This window comes from Lutra lutra, chromosome 12 (assembly GCF_902655055.1).
Source record: "Lutra lutra chromosome 12, mLutLut1.2, whole genome shotgun sequence".
Lineage (NCBI taxonomy): Eukaryota > Metazoa > Chordata > Mammalia > Carnivora > Mustelidae > Lutra > Lutra lutra.
This window is the reverse complement of record NC_062289.1, coordinates 64432131-64452565: the sequence shown is the minus strand read 5'-3', so window position 1 is coordinate 64452565 and position 20435 is coordinate 64432131. Positions and strand designations below refer to the sequence as shown.

Sequence of the window (20435 nt, the reverse complement as noted above, 5' to 3'; positions counted from 1 at the left end):
GTGGAGAAATGGAGGAAACTGAAACTCTGAGGGAAGTGGCCTTGCCAGAGTCCCCAGTTCTCCCACGCACAGGGCTACAAGCTGGGAGTAGCCCCTGGAGGTTGCAGGTCCAGTGGAACACTTCCCCGCCGGAATGCACCAGGAGGGCCTGCCTTGGTGTGGGTGTGCTGGGTGAAGCCACCTGCTCCCTGCCCCAGAGGTTCAGCTCGTACCTCCTCCCCCCCACCCCCCACCCCGGGCCCCTGGGAGCCAAAGAAGTCACACGGCCCTGGGCGAGGGCATAATATGAGGAAGCAGAATCCACAAAAAAAGGGGGAAACGGGTGGGTCAGCAGAGTCAGCTAAAAAGGCCGACATGCAGGGGGTGCCCCAGATAGAATATTCGGGAGTGCAGGAGAAGGGCCGAGGAGACTGTCATGCTCCTGGGTCCTGGCCTGCAAGTCCTCCTAGCCAACCCCTCCCAGGAGGCAAAGGTTCTGGTCATTGCTGCCAAAGACATCCCAGGAGAGAGCAGGCATCAAGCCAAAGCCACTGCAACAGAAGCCCCAGAGAGCAGGGAGCAGGCCTCAGGGAGGCTGTGGCTGCTGGGGGGCTGGACGCCGGCCACCCCGCCCTGGAGAGCTTCCACATGAACCTCCAGATGCAGGGAGCTCCCCGTGTGCCCCAGGTGGGTCTGTACATCTGCCTGGCGTGTCCTGCCCCTCATCAACCTGGCGGGGCCCTACAGATCCTCTGCACACTGGCCCCTCCATCCCCTCCTCTCCCGACCACCCACACAGAGGCAGGCCTCCTCCTCCTCCCCCTCTCCCCTGAACACAGAGCACATGGCATGCCCACGTGTGGCTACAGGATGCCTGTGAAGGAGAACAAAGGAGCAGCAGGGCTTCCCGAGCACCTAAGGAGACACACACAAGATGCCACATTCCCCAAAGCAAAAACAAAAGGGTTTTCATGTTGCTTTCTGGTGCAAATGATAGCTTGAGAGATGTAAATCCCAGAGGTCCACCAGGCCACATGCCCACTCCTCACAAAGGTCTAGAGTGACATAATTCAGGACCTCCGTTCCCCCCCCGCCCCGCCCCGTCCCCGAGCCTGATCTTACAAGGACCCTCATCACCAAAGCTCTGGCCAAGGCCCTGCCCACTCAGGGGTCAGCGCACCAAACCCTCTGTCTCCCTCTGCCGCTCAGTCCCTGCAGGTCCACCCTGAGCCAGCCTCCTCTCATGTGGTCAAAGGCACTGGCCTCCACTCCCCCTGAAGCCCATTCTCTAGACACTCTGCCAGGGACCATCTTAAAATGTGACTTGGATCCTGGCTCTTCCGGCCCCCTGAAATGGCTGCTCGCCACTTCCCTTCTCCTCCACCCTCCCTCCACACAGTAAGACTGAGCAATTCTCAGAACACGCTATCACCTCTCCCAGGCTCTTCTCTGCCTGGATGCCTCACCACCTTCTCTATCTGACTGAGGCCTTGCCTGGCCTCCAGGCAGGCCCCAGACCTTGGAACACGCATCTGCCAGTCTAGGGCCCAGGGCCCTGCTGGCCCTCCCAGCCCACACACGCCCTGCCTGCCACAGTGGCACTCCTCTGCCCAGCCTTCCACCCCGAATAGGAGCTGCTCTCATTCACAAGGCTGGCCAGACCAGCGCCATTCCTCTCAGGCACTACCAGCTCCAAGGACACAAGTCCTAGAGAGGGTTTTCTTCACACTCCAGAGCAGCTGCGGGCCATCAGCCCTAGGGGGACATGGGCCAATGCAGGGTCAATCCACACAGACAGGAGAAGGAAATGGGCATGGGGCCGGCACTCTTGCTTGACCTGGGTGGCCCTTCCTTGGGCCTGACTCATGACAAGGAAACCGCATCGAGGAGGAGCAGGGAGGGTTACCGCAGTCCTGGGTGCCGTCTTCCTTCTAGCGGGTGGGGAGTGGGCACTCCTGCTAGGCCAACCTGGCTTCCAGGGTTCCAGGGGCCCCGGTTCCCCCAGCTCAGTCCCTACTCCCGGCAGGCTGGCTTTATGACTTCACATGCTGAAGTCACGCGGGGACAATGCTGAGCGTTCCACCCCTCCAAGTCCAGGCCCAGCCCAGCCAGACGGCTCCCCACAGTGTAAATGAGGACAATGCCCGCTGGACCACAGGGGGAGGGGATGTAGAGCGCAGCGCCGCCAGCCGCTCCTGGCACCATGGACGATGCCGCAGTCCTAAGGAAGAAGGGTTACATCGTGGGCATCAATCTTGGCAAGGGGTCGTATGCGAAAGTCAAATCTGCCTACTCTGAGCGCCTGAAGTTCAACGTGGCAGTCAAGATCATCGACCGCAAGAAGACGCCCACCGACTTTGTGGAGAGATTCCTTCCTCGGGAGATGGACATCCTGGCAACCGTCAACCACCGCTCCATCATCAAGACCTACGAGATCTTTGAGACCTCTGATGGGCGCATCTATATCGTCATGGAGCTCGGGGTCCAGGGTGACCTCCTTGAGTTCATCAAGTGTCGGGGAGCCCTGCACGAGGACGTGGCTCGTAAGATGTTCCGCCAGCTCTCCTCAGCCGTCAAGTACTGCCACGACCTGGACGTCGTCCACCGAGATCTCAAGTGCGAGAACCTTCTCCTCGACAAGGACTTCAACATCAAGCTGTCTGACTTCGGCTTCTCCAAGCGCTGCCTGCGGGACGGCAGCGGCCGCATCATCCTCAGCAAGACCTTCTGCGGGTCGGCGGCGTACGCGGCCCCTGAGGTGCTGCAGGGCATCCCCTACCAGCCCAAGGTGTACGACATCTGGAGCCTGGGCGTGATCCTCTACATCATGGTCTGCGGCTCCATGCCCTACGACGACTCCGACATCAAGAAGATGCTGCGCATCCAGAAGGAGCACCGCGTGGACTTCCCCCGCTCCAAGAACCTGACTGGCGAGTGCAAGGACCTCATCTACCGCATCCTGCAGCCGGACGTCAACCGGCGGCTGCACATCGACGAGATCCTCAGCCACTCCTGGCTGCAGCCACCCAAGCCCAAAGCCATGTCTTCGGCCTCCTTCAAGAGGGAGGGTGAGGGCAAGTACCGGGCCGAATGCAAACTGGACACCCGGCCGGGCTCACGGCCTGAACACCGGCCTGAGCACCGGCCGGACCATAAGCTGGGGGCCAAAACCCAGCACCGGCTGCTGGTGGTGCCTGAGAACGAGGACAAGATGGAGGACAGGCTGGCCGAGTCCTCCAAGGCAAAAGATCATCATGGCACCGGAGCTGAGGTGGGGAAAGCGAGCACCTAGCGGTGCGGAGGGCCCGGGGGGCGTGGTGCGTGGTGCGCGCCCACATAAACTAAATAGGCAGTAGGAGCTGAAGAAGGCACAGGTGCAAGGAACAAGTAAAATCCGTCAATTAAACCACTATTTTGATTACGTTCTATTAGCTTTCTTCCACTTAGTAGCAAAGACATTAATTACTGACCACCAAATAAACCACAAAGTGTGTACAAGCATTAAGAGTGCCCCGTGAGGAGTCTTTTTCTCTAGGACTCAGCCAACCACCCCTCCTGCGGCGTGGGGGTCTCCAGCACAGGGGCGCAGGGCCTGGTGCTTGGGCACAGGCAGACTCATTGCGAGGCCCTGTGGGCAAGAAGACCTAAGCCGCAGCCCACAGCCAGGCCCCCACCATCTCCCTCTGACCCACCCCGGACCCAGCACCTCCAGGGTTGGCCGGCTGCATGTGTCTGTCTGGCTCAGGCCCAGCACAGCCCACCCTGACCTCGGCACCATCCCACTCCCTCAGACTGACCCTTTCTCCATATATTCCGCTCCCTCCATTCCTGTGGTTGAGATCAGTGACCTTGGCCCCTTGAGTGCCCTTTCATTTGCCAGAACAGTCCCGGCCCAGACATCTCAGCCACACCCTCCTTAGCCCTCCCTATCCACCCCATACACCAGCCAGTGTTCAGGGGCGGCCAGTGCTTGGCCTTTAAGTGGCCTTCCCTAGACAGCATCTCCCTCTGCATCTCCCACCCACTCAGACCTGTCTGCCTCCATGCCGCTGTGGTCCACCCCTCCCCCTCCCTATGGGGTAAAAGCACCAATGGCCATACTTTCCTGACCCCCTGGGCAGTCCTGGTGCAGTCCCAGCCCCCTTGGTGAGTTACAGGGCTTGGCCCCCTGGAAACGGGCAGGAACTGACGGTCGAGTGCAGACTAGTGGGTGCCTAGGCAGGCGACTGGCCCCAGCAAACCTCCAGGGAACACACCACTCACGAAGGCAGCAAGGACCCATGCAGGACAACCCAAGACCATGGCCCAGGCAGGGCTGGGTATGCTCAAAAGAAGAAAGACTCTGGTCCGAGCAGATTCCAGGCTGTCTCCTTGAGCTGTGCAAGCCCCTTAGAGAGCATGACCTGACCCCACTTAAGACCTGAACAGACCCATCTGGGAGCCAGCTTGGACTTCCCACCTCCAGGTGAAGCAGCTGGCCCAGGCCTCCTGGGGCACCAAAGCCCTCAAGGTCACAGGCAAGTGTGGCCTGTGGCCTGTGGTGCACATGGCACTCTCGGGTCTGCGTGGAGCCTGGCCCCATTGCTCTTTGACAGTATGGCCTGGGTTACTGTTACTCACAACTCCTGTTCGTGACTCAACAGTGTATGAAGGTGGTGCCTGGAGCACTAGGACAGGGAAGGGCAGGAAGAGAAGACAGTCCTGACCCCCTGAGCTGGAGACCAAGTGCTTGGAGAAGGTGACATTGAGGCCACTTTCAAAGTGACCACATGGTCTGACACGTAGGACCCACGCAACTCTGTCACCAGCAAACCATGCAGGCCAGGCCCAGCTGAGGCTGCAAACCTGGACCCAGAGCCCCAGGGGAACCTGAGGGGCCCAACTTTCAAGGACTCTCTCCTTCCCTCAGGGGGAAAGAACTTGGGGAGCATGGCCCAACGAGCTGTGAGCTCAGTGTGGAAGGCAGGTTCCAAGCTCTAGAGGGGCCACAGAAAGCAATGCAAGGAGTGGCGGGAAAGGCCAGAGACCCTGAATTTCCAAGTTCACCTCACCCAGAAGCTTCCTCCCAGGGAGGCCTGCAGTCCTGAGACCACGATGTGGTACAGGGGGTCTCCAGCATAGGGGGAAGGGGGCCTAAGGGCCACGCAGAGTGGGCCAGAGAGATAGGTCCTGCCAGACTGTGCTAGGTGCTCTTTAATGATGGCTAGACAGAAAGAGGCAGGGGTCTGATAGAAAACAGTTATCTGCCAGACCCTGGGATACATCCCAAGGGCCGTGGGGCAAGTCTCATGCCAGCCTGCCTGAGGCACAGCATCTTTTCAGTGGCTCCTGGGACAGTCAGTCACCATTTCTGGCCCGGGCCCGGGTCCCCAGAAGGCTGGAGTCCTCTGCTGAGTGGGCAGCTGCCCCGCAGGCTCCACGAAGCTCCCACAGGCCCGACCCGGGCCTGGCTCTAGAAGAAGTCTGAGGCCTTGCGCCGGGCAGGGAGCTGCAGCAGGTTGTCCGTGATGGAGGCTGGGTCCTGGCTGAGGGGGGTGCGTGCCGCAGAGCCAGGAGCCGGTGTGCTCGTGGGGGTCTGAGGCCCACCAGCTGGGGTCTTGAGGTGGGTCGAGCGTGCTGGAGACGGGGTATAGCTGGCCCGCAGGGCCCGGTCTGTGTACTTGCTGGCTGTCCTGCTTACAAGGCGCTGCAGGGCTGGGGACATGGCTGGGCTCAGGCCTTTGGGAGTGAGGCTGGGGTGGAAAGGGGGGGGAGAGAGGCACCATTAGGCTCCACCGGGCACTGCCAGCAGCAGGGTTTCCCATGGCCCCACAAACACTCGTGGGAGATGCACGGTCATTATGAGCTGAGGACACCCAATGGCCTAGTACATAGCTGTGTAGCCAAACTTAAGGTCAAGTTGTGGAGCTGCCCTTGGACGTGGGACTGCGATGGACCCTAGCTCTCTCCAAGGAGAACGATCCACCTGTTTCCACAGGGCTGACAGGAGCTCACAGAGGGATAAGGAGCCCAAAGGTGCCTCTTGGGGATGTGCTGAGGAAGCAGCTGAAGAAGGAAAAGACGAAGAGGGGCCCTGCATCCTGGCTCATACAGGCCGTGCCCGTACCAGCGGAGGTGCCACAGGACCCACCCCAGAGCCCCCAGGCCTGCCTGCACACCGTGCATCCACACAGCAGAGGCCGTGGCCAAGTGGGAATAGGGAGAGACCCCCCCGCCCCGCCCACCCCATGCAGGTCAGGCACCCCTCACCTGGCCAAGTTCTCCGTCACTCTCCTCAAGGCCTCCTGCTTCTTGGCCCGGTTCTTGGCGGCGGCCTCGTTGGCCATCTTCAGCCCCAGCCGTTCCCTGCGGCCGGGCTCCAGGATCTACAAGGCAGCAAGTGTGTGGCTGGCCTGCCATCAAGCCAGCCAGCCCCTTGGTGCTGGGGCACCTGCCTCTTTCCCATGGTGCCCTGTGATCCTCACAGCTCACTGCTGTCTCCCTAAAAGCCCCCGAAAGCTGCTGACCAGCTCGCCTGAACTGCCCACCCGCCAAAGGCCCAGGCCTCCCACCTGTCGTCACGGTTCCCTGAAAGCCAGCGGTGCAGACTTAGGAACCTCCAATGGTCTTTTAGGAAAGAAGGGGGTCTTGTTTGAATCTGCTTCCCTCTGATTACTGGATTAAACCCTTTGTTGACTTTAACCCCCCACTGACCTTCTGTATTTCTTCCCAGAACTTCCCAAAATTGATCTTGTCCTATTTTTCTATTTGAGTGCTAGTTTGTTTCCTTACAGTTTTCCCCCATCAGTTCTGTAAAGCTCTGCCATACAAACGCCTTCTGTTACTCGCTTTCATGTTTACTTACCATGTTTTTTGGGGGTTTTTTGGCTGTACTTAAGTCTACCACTGTGTATAGTATTATCCGCCCACCCCACCCCCGGCCTTCGTGACCCTCCCTCTTTGGTTTACTCCCTCCTACCTTCACACCAGATTAAGCATTGACTATTTTCCTCTCATTGTTCACGTGTATTGTTTTCTGCACTTAACTCTCCCACTTGGGGAACTCGTTCTGCGATACACATCAGGCACTTTGTGTCTGATTACAGTCTACTGCTCAGCACGATTTGAACTGTCGTCGCTCACATACCCTGAATTTGGATTTGGACGGATGTTTGTTCAGAAGCTCTTCCCTGCTGCCCAGTAGGCACCGGGACCAGGGCAGCCTCCTGCAGCCCCATGCCTCTGGTGCACCGCCTCTCTCTGGTTTTTCTTGGTCATTCTCGTGTCCAAGACAAATGTAAGAACCAACATGCCAAAATGATTTGCACATGTTCTGTGTGGACATGCGTTCCCTCTCGAAATGAGAGCAGTGCTACACCAGGGAGGCCTGTGGCGTGGCCCACACCCTCCGACTTTCCTTCTGCGAGCCCGCAGCACTAGCCTATGGTTTCCTTACGAAAGCCAAGGTGCTGCTGGTTGTCCTCAATTTCTGCTGCTACAGTCGGCGAGATCTCTTTCTCTGTTGCGTTTCAAACTACATAATGCAAGTGTTTAGAGGGACTGGTTCAAGACAGCCTCGAACCCAGCTCCCTAAGCAGCAGACCGACGTTAATTCCAGGTTTCATGCCTGACCCTTTGGGATTTCAGAGCAGGTGACGTAACCCCACGCCCTTTGCTCTCAGCAACACTGCCCTCTGCCTGCTGCCATCTCCTGGCGTTCCAGGCTGGGACTGCTGGCCCAGCACCCTGAAAACAGGACCACATGCTCCCAGCGTCCAGCAACTTCTCTTCCACCTCGTTCCAAACTATGCCAGCCACTCAGTTTCCCCAACAAGCTGTGTGCAAACCAGAGTGCCTTGCCTTCTCAAAGCCTCTCTGGGGCCATCCTAGGCCACCCCATCTCCACCAACCACCTGGCACACAGCTTCCCTGCCCTACCTGCTCCAGGCCTCACGACCCCACACTCTTGAAGATTCTACAAGACTGCTGCCTCCTGGTGCTTGCCCTCCTGTAACCAGAGGCCGTCCTCTGCCAGCACGCGAATCTTCAGAGGACACAAAGCACAGCCCACAGAACACTGGAGTTCTGAGGCCCTTCCCGGCCCGACCCTGCAGGCTCACAGGGTTGTGGCTCTGGTGCCCTCGCCCCACACCTGTCCTCAGTGCCCTGGTCTTCTTCAGAAGTGCAGCGACACACAGGTGTGCAGCCTGGAGCATAGCTCAGCCCTTCTGTTGCTTCTGCTTTGACCAGTGGCAGCTAGACCATTCTTTGTGCATCAAGGCACAAGTGCTCCAAAGACTGTCTACCCAGGGTCCCATGTGGGGACCACTGTGACCCACCTTGACCCACCTTGAAGGCTGGCCCTGGCGTCCTGTCCACATAGGGGGTTTCAGATCCCTCAACTCTCAAGGGAGTATTTTCAACCTCCCCCCATGTCATCAGCGGCGACTCGTTCACACCTGCAGATGGAGAGCTCGGTTACCTCAGGCCAGGGGACACAGGTGGAGGCACCGCCAGGCCCTCCCTCCTGTGACAGCCAGCTCCCACCATGCATGTCCCAGCTAACCAACATGAAGGCTGGCAGTTGGCCCACTCTCCTTCCCCGGAACTCTGGAACCCCTGCTCCTCTGCCCGCTGAGAGGACAACACCAAGACCACTTTAGGCCCAGGATGGGCCCAGGCCCTGATAGCTATAGGGCTTAGCCTAGGAAGGGGGCTCCCCAGAGAAGATGGGCTGGGTCAGCTAGGCTCCCATCCTAGCACATGGCCACCAGGGCCTACTGGAGGTTGCTATGGCACCCCACCCCAAAGGAGGGGACATTTGAAGGTTTTCAGAGCACCCAAATCTGCCAGGACCCTGGGCAAACCTGTAGTGCCTCCGTATACCCTGGCCTGTATCATAGGAACCAGCAGCCCAGAACACAGAGAGGCCAGTGCTTGGGGTGGAGGGTGGGAAAGGACACCACGTGCATCACTGCACCGTGAGATTGTCCCCCAAGATTCATAAACCTCCTGTATGAACACATGCAGGGCTGGGGCCCGGAGCCTCTTCCCTATGCCCCTATGCCCAGCCTCCCCCTGTGCCCTTCGGCATGCTCACCACAGCCTATCTGTCGAGCAGAGCTCCAACACCCCTGGTTCTCAGCAAAACCAGTCTGTCCTGCCAAGCTTAGGGCAAGGCAGGAAGACCGCTAGGCTCAATGGACTGGGTCCCGTGTATCTCAGGTCAGTTCACCTGAGCATTCAGCCCACCCACACCTCCGTGCAGCCCTGTCATTGCACAGGTGGGTCACAGGGTCTCTGAGTTACACAAAGCATGCGGCAGACTTGGAGAAGAGTCAACAGGGCCCAGAGCCACCTGAGCAGCCCACCTCCCAACAGGCAGTCCTATCAGGACTATCGGGGGGCCAGCCTGCCAGCGGGTTCACTTCTTACCAGGAGCAGGAGAGGGGGTTGCAACAAATCCGAATCCGCCCACTCGTGGGGAATCCTGGGGGATCAGCTCCTTGCCATCAGGGCCTACCTTGCCCTGTTTGTGCTGGAACAAACAAGAGAGACTAGTGTCAGGGAGGCCCAAGCCTGCCCTTCCCAGCTAGCTGGTGGACAAATGCACAGGAACATGCTGGCAATGCTTCCCCTCCTTGGGGCAATCCTAGAGTTCAGGGGTTGACACACCTCCCCTTTGGAGAAAGAGAGGAAGAACTCCAGCCCCTGCAAAGACTTTGAGGACCTGTCAGAGTAGGCATCAGAGCGAGGGAAGCTCCCCCTCCTTCCATTCAGGGCAGGGCCGGGCCAGGGTCCTTGGCCTCAGTACACACGCACACAAGCTGCTTTCAGCAGCTACTGACTCAGGCCTTGACCGGAAGCCACACTAATTACTGGTTTATATGCTCTGACCTTTCCCAGAGGGCATGTGCTGAAGCCTCCAGAATAGTCTCCCCACCTCCTGACTCTCCCACTTCAACCCCATGACCACTGGAGTCGCCAGTGCACCATGACTCCCCAGCTCAGACATCTCTGCTGTCCACCCCACTGAGCCTCACCCTACCCCAGCCTGCTCACACCATCTACCCCTGCCCTACCCACGCACAGGTGTGGGTCTGGCCGGCCTGGGCTGGCTCCCAGTGGCCTCTCTTCTCTCATGTCCTCGTCCCCTAGGAAGCTGGCACTGAACTGACCTACAGAATGTCTCTGGCCAAGAGAGTGCCCCAGTGGAAGCCCATACAGGACAGGAAAAGATTCAGGACCCTGTCACACAGGAGCCCCAAATAGTCACATGCTGCTAGGCTCCACCCAAACCCAAGAACGGTACCAATTTAAGGCTGCCCACAGCCAGCCCCGGCCACTCACCTGGGCGTTGAGGGCGGCAGCCTGCTGCAGTTGGGACCTGCTCAGGGCCTGGCTGAAGGGATCCCTGAGGAAGCGAGTGTTCTTATGCACCACCTGCCTCGGCTTCTTAAACAACTGTTCTTCATCAGGCACGCCTGGCATATCGAGGAGAGGTGGCAAGGTGTCAGAGGGTGGGAGGTGCCCCATCACTGCCCCACACTCAAGGCTTGAGAGAGATGCCCCAGTGAACAGAAGCATGAAGCCAAGCAAAGCGTGGGGCAGCCCCACTCCCTCACTGACAACACACAGACCCTTCTGCCCAGAGGTAGAGCAGGACCCCTCCGAGGCCCAGGGAGCACAGACACACACACCCTGAAGGCCGGATACAAACATGCAGCCCCTCTCCATGCCACCTGCCAGCCCCGCCTGCTCACCCTCAGGGTAGTACATGAGGGAGTTTTTCGCCTTGTACTTCCAGGTCTCCACGCCGGCCTGGCTGCTCTCAATGGCTTGGTGCTCTGCCGACGGAAGTGCAAGGTTATCTTTCTGTCTCTGCATCACAGGGGGAAAGTGAGGGTCAGAGAGGCCCCCAGGCACTGTGCCCTGGGCCCCAGGACTCCCTCTACCCTGACAGAGGATGCCCATACCCCTGCACCCAAGGACACCTTCTCAAACTCCTCCTCGGCCTGGTACAGCCACGTGTGCCGTGCCCGGCTCTTCTCCTTGGCCACCTCCATGATCTCCTGGAAGGAGGCATTGTCCTCACTTGTGTACCGGCTCAGGAAGACATCCAGGCTGGGCAGGGGCTCCTTCTCCTCCTCCTCTCCGGCCTCTCCTGCTCAGGGGCAGAGGTGGGGTGACACAACCACAAGCAGCAATGAACACTTTGTAGTCACTCAGTCCCAGGAACCGTGCTACCCCATAAGCAGGGTTGGAACCCTCACCCTAGTTGTGCATCTGTGGGTGACGGCCCGTGCTACCTGACAACTCCCCACCTGGGGGCAGAATCGCCCCCCACCAATTGCCCAGGGAGCACTCAGGGGCTCTCCTTGCCTGCCGGATGTCAAGTGAAATATATGTCTCGCTCAGGCAGGAAGAGGGACATCTAGGGGTCAGAGACAGGTGGCCATGGTAATCCTTGCCCTGCCACAAGTGGACCGGTCCCTAGGACCTACCTCCAATGCCCCAATCTCTCCCACCATCCCTGGGCTTTCGTTCCCCGCCTGCTCCTCCCCTCCTGGCACCTGTGCTACGGGTGGATGGCTGTCCCCTAAGCCTCCCGACCTGCTAGCAGGCCCAGAGGGCAGGGACCCCAGAGGATCCAGCGCTCCAGATGGAGCCACACAGGCACTGGGCCACAACCCCACCCATCGCACCCAGCACCACAGAAAGGGGGACCCCCACTGAGGTGGTGCCACTGCACTGTGCACGGTGGGACACACTCCAGCTGGGCCATCACAGGGAGAGCCTTGTCTTCCGTTCCACTGGCAGTCTTGACCTCCTACTACCTCCTAGACTGCACAAAGCACAGTGGCTAAAAGCTCAAGACCCAGAGTCAGAAAGATAAGGGCTCAAACCCCGTTCTGATGGTACCTACCACTGAGGTTACTGAAGTGATTCCTAGATTTACCAACAAGCACATTTTTAAAAAACGAAAAAAAAAAAAAAAAAAGAATCTGAAGGTTGGCTGGGTGACTCAGTCGGTTAAACATCTGACTCTCGATTTTGGCTCAGGTCGTGGTCTCAAGGTCATAAGATCGAGCCCCACATTGGGCTCTGCGCTCCACACAGAGTTGGCTTGAGATTCTCTCGCTCCCTCCTCCCCTCCTCCCCACTCACACCTGCGCTTACTCGTTCAAATAAATAAGAGTAAAAATTTGATAAATAAATAACAAGAATCTGTAAGTTGCCTGTGATTCACCTGCCACATCGCAGTGGAGCTGCGATCAAGCTCCACTGGGTCAAGCTTCAAGGACACAACATGATGGACTACAGCATTGCCACAAGCTGGATTCTGAAGCAGAAAATATCTCATCTGCGTGAGCACACAGCGCATCTGCGTGAGCATGCAATAGACTAGAACCCAGTAGAGAACAGCAAGCATCTTGTCTGTCTGGGCACTAATGTTCTACTGACAAGAGTGACCACTGATCATGAGAAAGTCCCATAGCATGTAGCACACTTATGTCCAACAGGGCTCCAAATGCTCTTCCCTAGAAAAAGTCCTTCATAAAGCTGGCTCGTGTCATGACACCCCAATATACATGAAAGACAATATATATGAAAGACAACCTGTTTGTGCTACTCCCACAACATGTCACGTGCTGTCCTAGGTGTGGAATATATACACAGAGGCAAGACAAAGAAGATCTCATGGTGAGGAGGCCATGTCCTACAGGGAGAAAACAAAGCCAGGCAGGAAGGCATGCTGGTGGGGGAGGGAGGGGTCATGAAAGGGTTTCCTGAATGGTAACATCTGAGCAGAGGCCTGAGGGGAGAGAAGGTGTGAGGCATGCAGCTATCCAGGGTAAGTGACTAACTCAGAAGAAACAAGGGCAGAGGTCCGGAGGCCCTAAGATGACAGCAGGAGAGGGGCCCTTCAAGGCATATGAAGCCTACTGGGCAGGGGTTGGCACACAGTGAGCAGGCTGGTGAGAGAGGTGGCAAGATTTCCATTCCACGAGAAGGGCCAGAGGCTCAGAGAACTGCCCCATGCCTGCCTCTCAGACCAGTGCTCTTTGACCCCATGGGCTGCCATTCAGGCCAACAAAGCTCTCTGGGACAAGATGTGATTTGCCTTTGGGTGAGACCCTCAGGGCCACAAAGGATGAGACTCACAGGTAAACCCAACCAGTCACTCACTCACCATCACCCTCCTCCAGGCCTCGGCCCCGGCCCCGGGCCTTGCTGCCCACCACTCCAGTGCCTGTGTGCACATCAGGAGTTTCAAATGTGGCTGGAGTCACATCTAGAAGGAGAAAGGGGGTGGGGATTAGAGCCAGCCTAAGGCATCAGTTCAGCAGGAGTTCCCCTCTCAGCCAACCACTGTCACCCTTACACGGTGGTGGGGGCTCTCGGGACATCTTGCCCAGGGCAGAGCCAAACTTGATGGCAATCTGACGCATCCGTTCCAGGTCTCCATTCTCCTCAGCCTCCAGGTACTCCTTCTGAGCCTGCAGCTTCTCCACATCAGGAAAGAAGTCCCTCTGGATGACTGTCTGGAGCCCCTGTCAGATGTCAATAAATGTCAGAGTTCACATCTGCCTCTTTTCTGCCTCAGTCTACCAATGTACATGCTACGGTCCTTGCCGGGCCCCCAACCTCTGTCCAACCCAGGGATCCCCTGAGCTTAGCTGCACTTTCTAATGAGGATGAGCAACCCCTGTAGTTTTGATGCAACACCTAACTAAACGTTCATCTGGTTTCCACAAAACTTTTCTCTCTCCCACAATTGGTCACTCTCATCTCTCCTGCTGGCTCCATCTCCATACCAGCTGGACCAAGGTGGGTGTTGCCCCTTCATTCCATCCAAGGCCTCCTATTTCCAATGCGAACCCTTTACCTGGATGATTTCAGCCTGTCACCCCCACCAGCAGCACTGGCTGAGATTCCCAAATCTACCTCCAGCCAGACCTTGCTCCTAAGCTGCACATTTGTGCACCCAGTTATCCACTAATGCCATCTGCCTCTCTATCCCAGAGGCCTGCCAAACTTAACAAGTCCAAAACCAAACTGATTTCCTCCAATCTCCCTGCCAGCTCCTCTTCCTGCATGTCTGCTACAGTATTAAGACCAACTTCAAGGATCCTCCGACGCCCACTAATGCAATGGTGCTGACGCAACAACAGACTGTTTCCAAGTCCTCCAGCCTCTGCATTTGCTGTTACGACTCTCCAGAAAGTCCTCTTTGCCACCATCCTCCCACATGCCCATTCACGCTTTAATAAAATACCTTGTTTCCCTGAAACCCCCCGCCTCGACGAACAAAGCCGTCCTCTCTTGCTCCTAACAACACTGATGCTGCCTCGACGAACAAAGCCGTCCTCTCTTGCTCCTAACAACACTGATGCTGCCTCCACCATCAAGGACACCTCTCTGTGCACTGTATTTGTTTGGCTCTCCGACTGTCCACACCCCAAGAGCACGGACTCGGGCCGCTCCACCTCCGCAAGAGTACGAGTGCCACGATCCGAGAGGCAGGACCCAAGAAAAGCGCGAGGCGGGGGAGAGACCCAGAATTCGCTACCGTCGCATCTAGACCTTACCTCGATGTACTCTTCTTCATCCAGAACCCGCTGCTTGCTTGTCGCAGCCCGTACCTCTCCTGCTGCGCGCTTCCTACCGGGCCCGGCCGCGGCTGGGAGCAAGAGAGCCCGGGTTGATGCGCCGGGCGTCTCCATCGCTATCCCAGGATCGCTCGGGTGGCGCAGGTACGTAATAGCGTCGGGAGACAGTAGGGGCGGGACTGTGCCAAATACGCAGGCGCTTGCAAAGTTCACCAATGGGAGAGCCGCGCGTTTGGAGTCCAGCCCGCGCTCCGTAGTAGTGTCACTACCGTCCCTGGCCCTTATGGGATTTGTAGTCTTCGTCGCTCCCCTCTCTGGTCCTGCGAATCTGGACTACAGGCACCAGGGGGCGCTGTGGTAGGCGAAACTAAGGGGCGTGTCGTTCACGCTCAACTTGAAAAATTTTAGCACTGCGAAATTTAAAGGCCTTGGGATTCCAGTTTCTCGCGAATCATTGCGTGTGCTTCGTGTTATTAACAAAAACACATTTTAGCTATATACGCGGTTTCAATATTTTTATTCAAACTTTTATGCAAGGAAAAAACCCTAAGACAATTTCTTTTTGATAGTTACCTAATAAAAGAAAAAAAATATGAGGTCTAATTTAGAAATGTCTGGTTAAAAATTATTCGGTCCCTTTCGACGACTGTGAGGCCGGAAACATTCCGGCCAGGCCGAGGACGTCGAATCTCCCTGTCCTCCTGCCCTTCGACCTTTCCCAGAAGCCCCTCAATAAAATGGTTAAAAAAATTATTCGGTCTCTGGACGCCACAGTGGGTTTCCCAGAAGAGAGGTCTCATTGAAATGGACCAGAAAATTGCCCAACCTTTTTTCCGGCATGATCACTTCTTCCCTAAAAGAGGCTGTGAATTATGTCAAACAAGTTCTGCCCCAGAACAATTTAGTACAATAGGCCAGTCATTCTTTCATTCAGTGGGGAACTCCACAATGATGGTTCTTTTTTTTTTTCCACAATGATGGTTCTTGCCTGTGGAGCTAACAGCTCCATGTCCTGTCGAATGGGGAAGACAGGCACTAGTCAGATCATCCCACAAACAAACATAAAACTGCAGTGAACGGGTACAAAGAAAGAGTTTGTACTAGGGGGCTGTCAGGGGAAGTTTCCCCGGGGTCAGGAAGTGGTTGCAGATCCAGAGAATGGACACTGATCAGGTGGAGGGAAAGAGCAGGTGCACAGGCCTTGCAGAAGGAGGGAGAAGACCTTTGGATATACAGAGTTCAAGGAGTGGTGAGGTGGGAGATGACACCAGAGGGGCAGGGGCCTCATGGGTCACGGCCAGGAGTTTTGTCTTTGGGAACAATGAGAAGCCCTTAGAGAGGCAGGTTCACACTTGTACCCGCCTTTTCTGGGGAGGGAATTGCAGAGGAACCAAAGTGGCTGCATGTGGACAAGACTGGAGGCAGCTTCAGTGGTCAAGGTGAGGGAGGGCAGCCTTTTCCTCAGGTTGCTACAGTTGAACCTGTGGAGAAGATAGCTTCTAGGATGGTTTTTGAAGGTAAATTTGATTTGTTATATGTTAACTAACTTGAATTTAAATAAAACAAAAAAATTGATTTACTGTTGGCCTGGGTACAGTGGGTGGGGGATAGGAGGAGGGAGGTTTGCACGGTGGAAGAGTTTGCAACCGACAAGGTGATTTTGAGATGCTGTGTGCTTCCAGGAGGAGTAGTCAAAGGGACAAGTTGGATGTAATATCTAGTTCAGGGAAGAGGTCTGGGCTGGAGATGTAAATGTGGCAGAGAGCTAGGCATTGGAGCCCGAAGGTGGAAATGATAAAGGGGAGAATGGACAAGAGAGGGGCATGCCTGGGCCCCAGCCTGCAGGACAGCTTTGCCAATGGGCAGCTTGTAGGGGTGAGCCTGCCAAGAAGCAGCTAGAGAGAAAGGAGAGAAAGGAGGACGGTATGCCCACTGGTCCCTTGAAGGTGAGGCTCTGACTGTGGCTGCCTACAAGGACAAAGAGCCAGCTCGCAGCTAGGGTCCCAGAGCCCAGCAAGATGAGGGCATCCCGGGCTGCAGAGATGCTCCGCACGCAGACTGTGCAGTATCCCAGGGCAAAGAGCTTTATGACCCCTAGAAGTGTGCATCCTGAGGGGTGGAGGGGGGTGCCGCTCTCCTGGAGGCCCCCAGCATTGTTGAGAGCAGCCCCGGCTGAGACAAGACGCCTGCTCTGTGTTATCTGAGCTAGCCAGCCTTGGAGAGTCCTAGAGGGCGGTAAACCTGCCTTCTGCACCTTTGATGAATGGACTGTGTCTCCTTTCAGATGCCCCCGGGGCCCATCTCCTCCAGGACCCACAAGGAGACAGAACATGATCCCCAAGCCAGATGATGGTGTTGGATGCCTTGAGCCCACCGTACGGCCCTATTGGAGGAATCAAAGCCTTATTTTCTCACCATCTTTCACCCTGGGGCCAGGATGATGGAGAGGAAAACAGATATCGTCCCAGGCACTGGCAGGGGGCGTGGTGCATCGGCCCCATCAAACTTCCTCTTGCCCCTACAAGATGGCAGAGAGCAAGGCAGACACGCAACATGGAAATCCCCACCCATGAGCAGTACCTCGAAGCCAGTGCAGACTTCCCAGGGTGCCAGGCCATGATCAGTGGGGTAGTCTGCTGTGGCTGGGGAACACAGAGGACTCACTAGGCTGTGCTCTTCAAGGCGAGATGGCCCTACTCCTTGGGTGAGGGGAATAGGGCCGTGGCGGGCTTCGAACTCTGGTCGGCTTTTGTGCTCTTTGCAGTTGCTTGTTTATTTCCCAGGACCCAGAGAAGGCTCACAGAATTAAGGGGCGGGGCAGGGGCTTCTGGAGGTGACCTCACCTGGCATTTTTACCCTACAGCTCTGGACGCCAAGGCCCTGTGCCCGGTGCACAAGCTGGCAAGTCCAGGATGCACAGAAACCTCCCATGGCCCAGGCAGGGAAAGGAGAGGAGGGAGGCCAGCATACCCCAGGTAGGGAGAGGAAGATTCTGGCCCCTCCTCCCCGGGACAAGGGATGGTTCCTGTCCTGGAGTTGGTGGGGACTTGAGGAAGCAGATCTGCTCTGTACCCTCCTCCCAGCCTCACTGCCCCCCAGGGAATCTTCTCGACCCTAGTCACTGCAGAGGAGAGCACATGGAGATGCTCAGTGTTCCCTCCTTTCCCCGGTGCAGGTGACAAGGCAGATGGGGAGTGGGGGGACACACACTTCAGCAGCCCGCTCCTGCCTTGAGCACTAGCTCCAGAAGCCGGAAGTCCTGCAGACAGATGGGAAGAGGCTGGTGTCCTCTCTCAGCTCGATCTCGGGTAGATCTGTCCTCTCTCCTAGTCGGCCCCCCGAAGACGCGGACAAGACCAGGAATGGCTACCAGGGCCATCAGGAGCTGTCTTTGGGGGCCTTCTTGGCTCCGGGGAGGAGCCTCGAGGTCGCTGACGTGCGCTTCTGGTGTCGCCACTTGGCCCGGCGGTTCTTGAACCAGACCTAAGGAGCAGGAGGGGCCGCTCAGGCCCAGCCCCAGGACCCGCGTCCCCCGGGACCCCCATAGGTGGAGCAGGCCGGAGCTTCCCAGCGGGGATGCGGGCAGACAAGGGCTGAGGGTTAGGTACGCGGCAGCGGCACCCACCATCTCTGAACCGCTGCGGAGGGGGGCTGTGGCTCCGGCCGCGGGACGAGAACCACTTTTCCCACCCGGCCCAGCCGTCTCTCTTCACCCCTTCCAACCCCCAGCCTGCGCCCCGCGGTGCTCCAGATGCCCCTTCTGCAGCTTCGTGCTCTCTCCGAGTTTCCTAAAGTCTGGCGCATGAATGCGCGCCTCATGTATCAGGGAAAACTTAAAAAGTGTAAACCAAAGGAAAACTAGCCTCCCCTCCCGTTCCAGTGGCACTTTCCCGCACGTACCTGTTCCCGCCCGCCCCCCGGAACCGGCCCTGCGCCCCACATTGGTCCTTGGGCCTCTGGGGACATTGCGCCAGGACGATCTTTTCAAAAAAGAAGGAGGAAGGAAGCCAGCCCGCTCGGCCCCGTCTAGTCGTGCGGCGGGCGGGCACCCACCTCCACGCGCTCCTCGCGCAGGCGGATGCGGCCGGCCAGGCGCTCGCGCGTGCCCACGTCGGGGTACTGGTTCTGCACGAATAGCGCCTCCAGCGCCTGCAGCTGCTCCTCGCTGAAGATGGTGCGGTGGCGCCGCGTGCGCCGCTGCGGCCCGGGGCCGCCGGCGCCCGGCAGCGCCCCCGAACCTCCCGTGGGCGCGGCCAAGGGCAAGGGCGCGGCGGGGCCCAGCCTCAGCGGCCACGGCAGGCGCGGGCCTGCGGGGCGAGGGCTTGGTGAGGCGCGGGGCGGGGGCAGAGCTCCTCCCCGACCGCGCCGCACCCTGGAGGACCACCCCCCAGCCCGCGCCCGCGTCCGGCTCCCACTCACCCAGCCCAGCGGCCGGCTCCGGGGGCCCTCGGGGCGCCGCGCGGGGCCCGCAGCAGCAGCAGCAGGCGCAGGGAGCGGCCTCGGGCGCCCCGGGCTCCCCGGGCTCCGTGGGGCTCTGGCGACCGGCGGCCGGCGGCGCGCGGGCGGCCCGTGCCGGGGGGCTCCGCTCTGGCAGGCTGGAGAGGATGTGCTCAATGGAGAAGGGGCAGGGCCGCCCGGGGCCCCTGCGGCTCGCTGCGCCCCCCGCCGCCGCCATGCCCGCCAGGGCCCGGCCGCCGCCGCCGCGGGAATATATACGTCGGGGGGGAGCGCGCTGTAATCCCCGGGCCGAGCGCGGAGTCCACGCGGGCTAATCCCGCGCGCTAATCCCCAACTGCGGCGGCGGGAAATCCTGCTCCGCATCGGCGCGCGGGAGCCAGCCGAGCCGGGGGGAAGGGGCCCCCCTGTAGGAAGCCCTCCGCCCCGCGTTCGTCTTCCTGTCCCTTAAGGGCTGGCAGGACTCGCGGGCAGGAAGATGCCACTGGGAAGGCATGGAGGGCCGCTTCACCCGGCTTTTGGGGCAGTGAGCGGGGGCCACCCGGACTTTTCAGCCCCTTGGTTGCCCTGGCGCCTCCTGGCCCAGCCCCTGGGTACCTTCTCCTGCAGCCACCGCAACCAGGCCTGGCTCCTCGTCCCCGTGGGGCCCCACACAGGTGGATGGGCAAGTCTAGAGAAAGCCACCCAAACTGACAATCTCTTGGCCCCCAAACTGCTGGGCTTTGACCTCAAATGGGACCCAACTCCATTGGCACCCCAACAACCGCGCCGTTCTTTGGCCGCAAATCTCCCACCCATTTCAGAGCCGGGGGTTCTCAGCCTCCTGGAGGAAAATCACAGAAGCAGGACGCTGCCTCTGCTCATCACCAAACCTGAAACCCCATGCGTTGCCTTGTGCCCCCAAGTCTCTACCTTCTCTACTGGATCTACAGGGGAGCCTTCCAGACCCCATCCAAGGCCCCACCCAAGTGCTCTGGAGTGACCCCTCTTCCTGCTTCCTATATGTCCCAGAATCCCCTCAAAACAAAACACAACCCACCACCCACAAAAACCATGAAACACCTCTCCTCTACCCTCACCATAGCCAGGCTTCTCAGGAGCTGACTTGTGTGGGCTCTCCACTCTCTTCAGGCCAGTCCGGCTGGCTACACTCTTCCCACACAGGCCACGCTGCCCAATATTGCCATTGACGGTACTTCGCCAAATTCAATGAAGACTCAAGCTAGTAGCACTGAAGGGCCAGTCAGCCATTTCAGCTCAAGACCCTCTTATCTGGACCTCTGAAAATGATGTCATTGGCTCACAGGAAAGAGCAGGAGACTGTCTGGCTTATATCCCAGACAGTATTTTTTTTAAATATATATTTTAATATATATTTTAAATATATATATATTCATATATATGTAT

The 20435-nt window shown here is 58.1% G+C and overlaps 3 protein-coding genes across 4 annotated transcripts; 1 reads left to right on the top strand and 2 right to left on the bottom strand.

Moving 5' to 3' along the window:
* Positions 1-1527: 1527 nt before the first annotated feature.
* Positions 1528-3401, top strand: TSSK2 (testis specific serine kinase 2). Its single transcript, XM_047696270.1, has one exon. It carries the CDS (start codon positions 2183-2185, stop codon positions 3269-3271), a length of 1089 nt encoding a protein of 362 aa, XP_047552226.1. The 5' UTR covers positions 1528-2182; the 3' UTR covers positions 3272-3401.
* On the bottom strand, positions 3390-14716 carry ESS2 (ess-2 splicing factor homolog). Of its 2 annotated transcripts, none has more exons than XM_047696267.1 (10): positions 14553-14716; positions 13346-13514; positions 13154-13255; positions 10953-11122; positions 10722-10839; positions 10309-10442; positions 9394-9496; positions 8298-8417; positions 6229-6344; positions 3390-5711 (listed from the first exon to the last, which is right to left on the bottom strand). In XM_047696267.1, the coding sequence occupies exons 1-10, from the start codon at positions 14685-14687 to the stop codon at positions 5298-5300; spliced, it is 1581 nt and encodes a 526-aa protein (XP_047552223.1). In that variant the 5' UTR covers positions 14688-14716; the 3' UTR covers positions 3390-5297. The 2 variants fall into 2 exon arrangements, with proteins under 2 accessions (XP_047552223.1, XP_047552224.1); XM_047696268.1 differs by having other exon boundaries at positions 8308-8417.
* A 2371-nt stretch (positions 14717-17087) lies between these two features.
* GSC2 (goosecoid homeobox 2) lies at positions 17088-19248 on the bottom strand. Its single transcript, XM_047696497.1, has 3 exons — positions 18993-19248; positions 18627-18880; positions 17088-18056 (listed from the first exon to the last, which is right to left on the bottom strand). Exons 1-3 carry the CDS (start codon positions 19246-19248, stop codon positions 17952-17954), a joined length of 615 nt encoding a protein of 204 aa, XP_047552453.1. The 3' UTR covers positions 17088-17951.
* Between the last annotated feature and the right edge of the window lie 1187 nt (positions 19249-20435).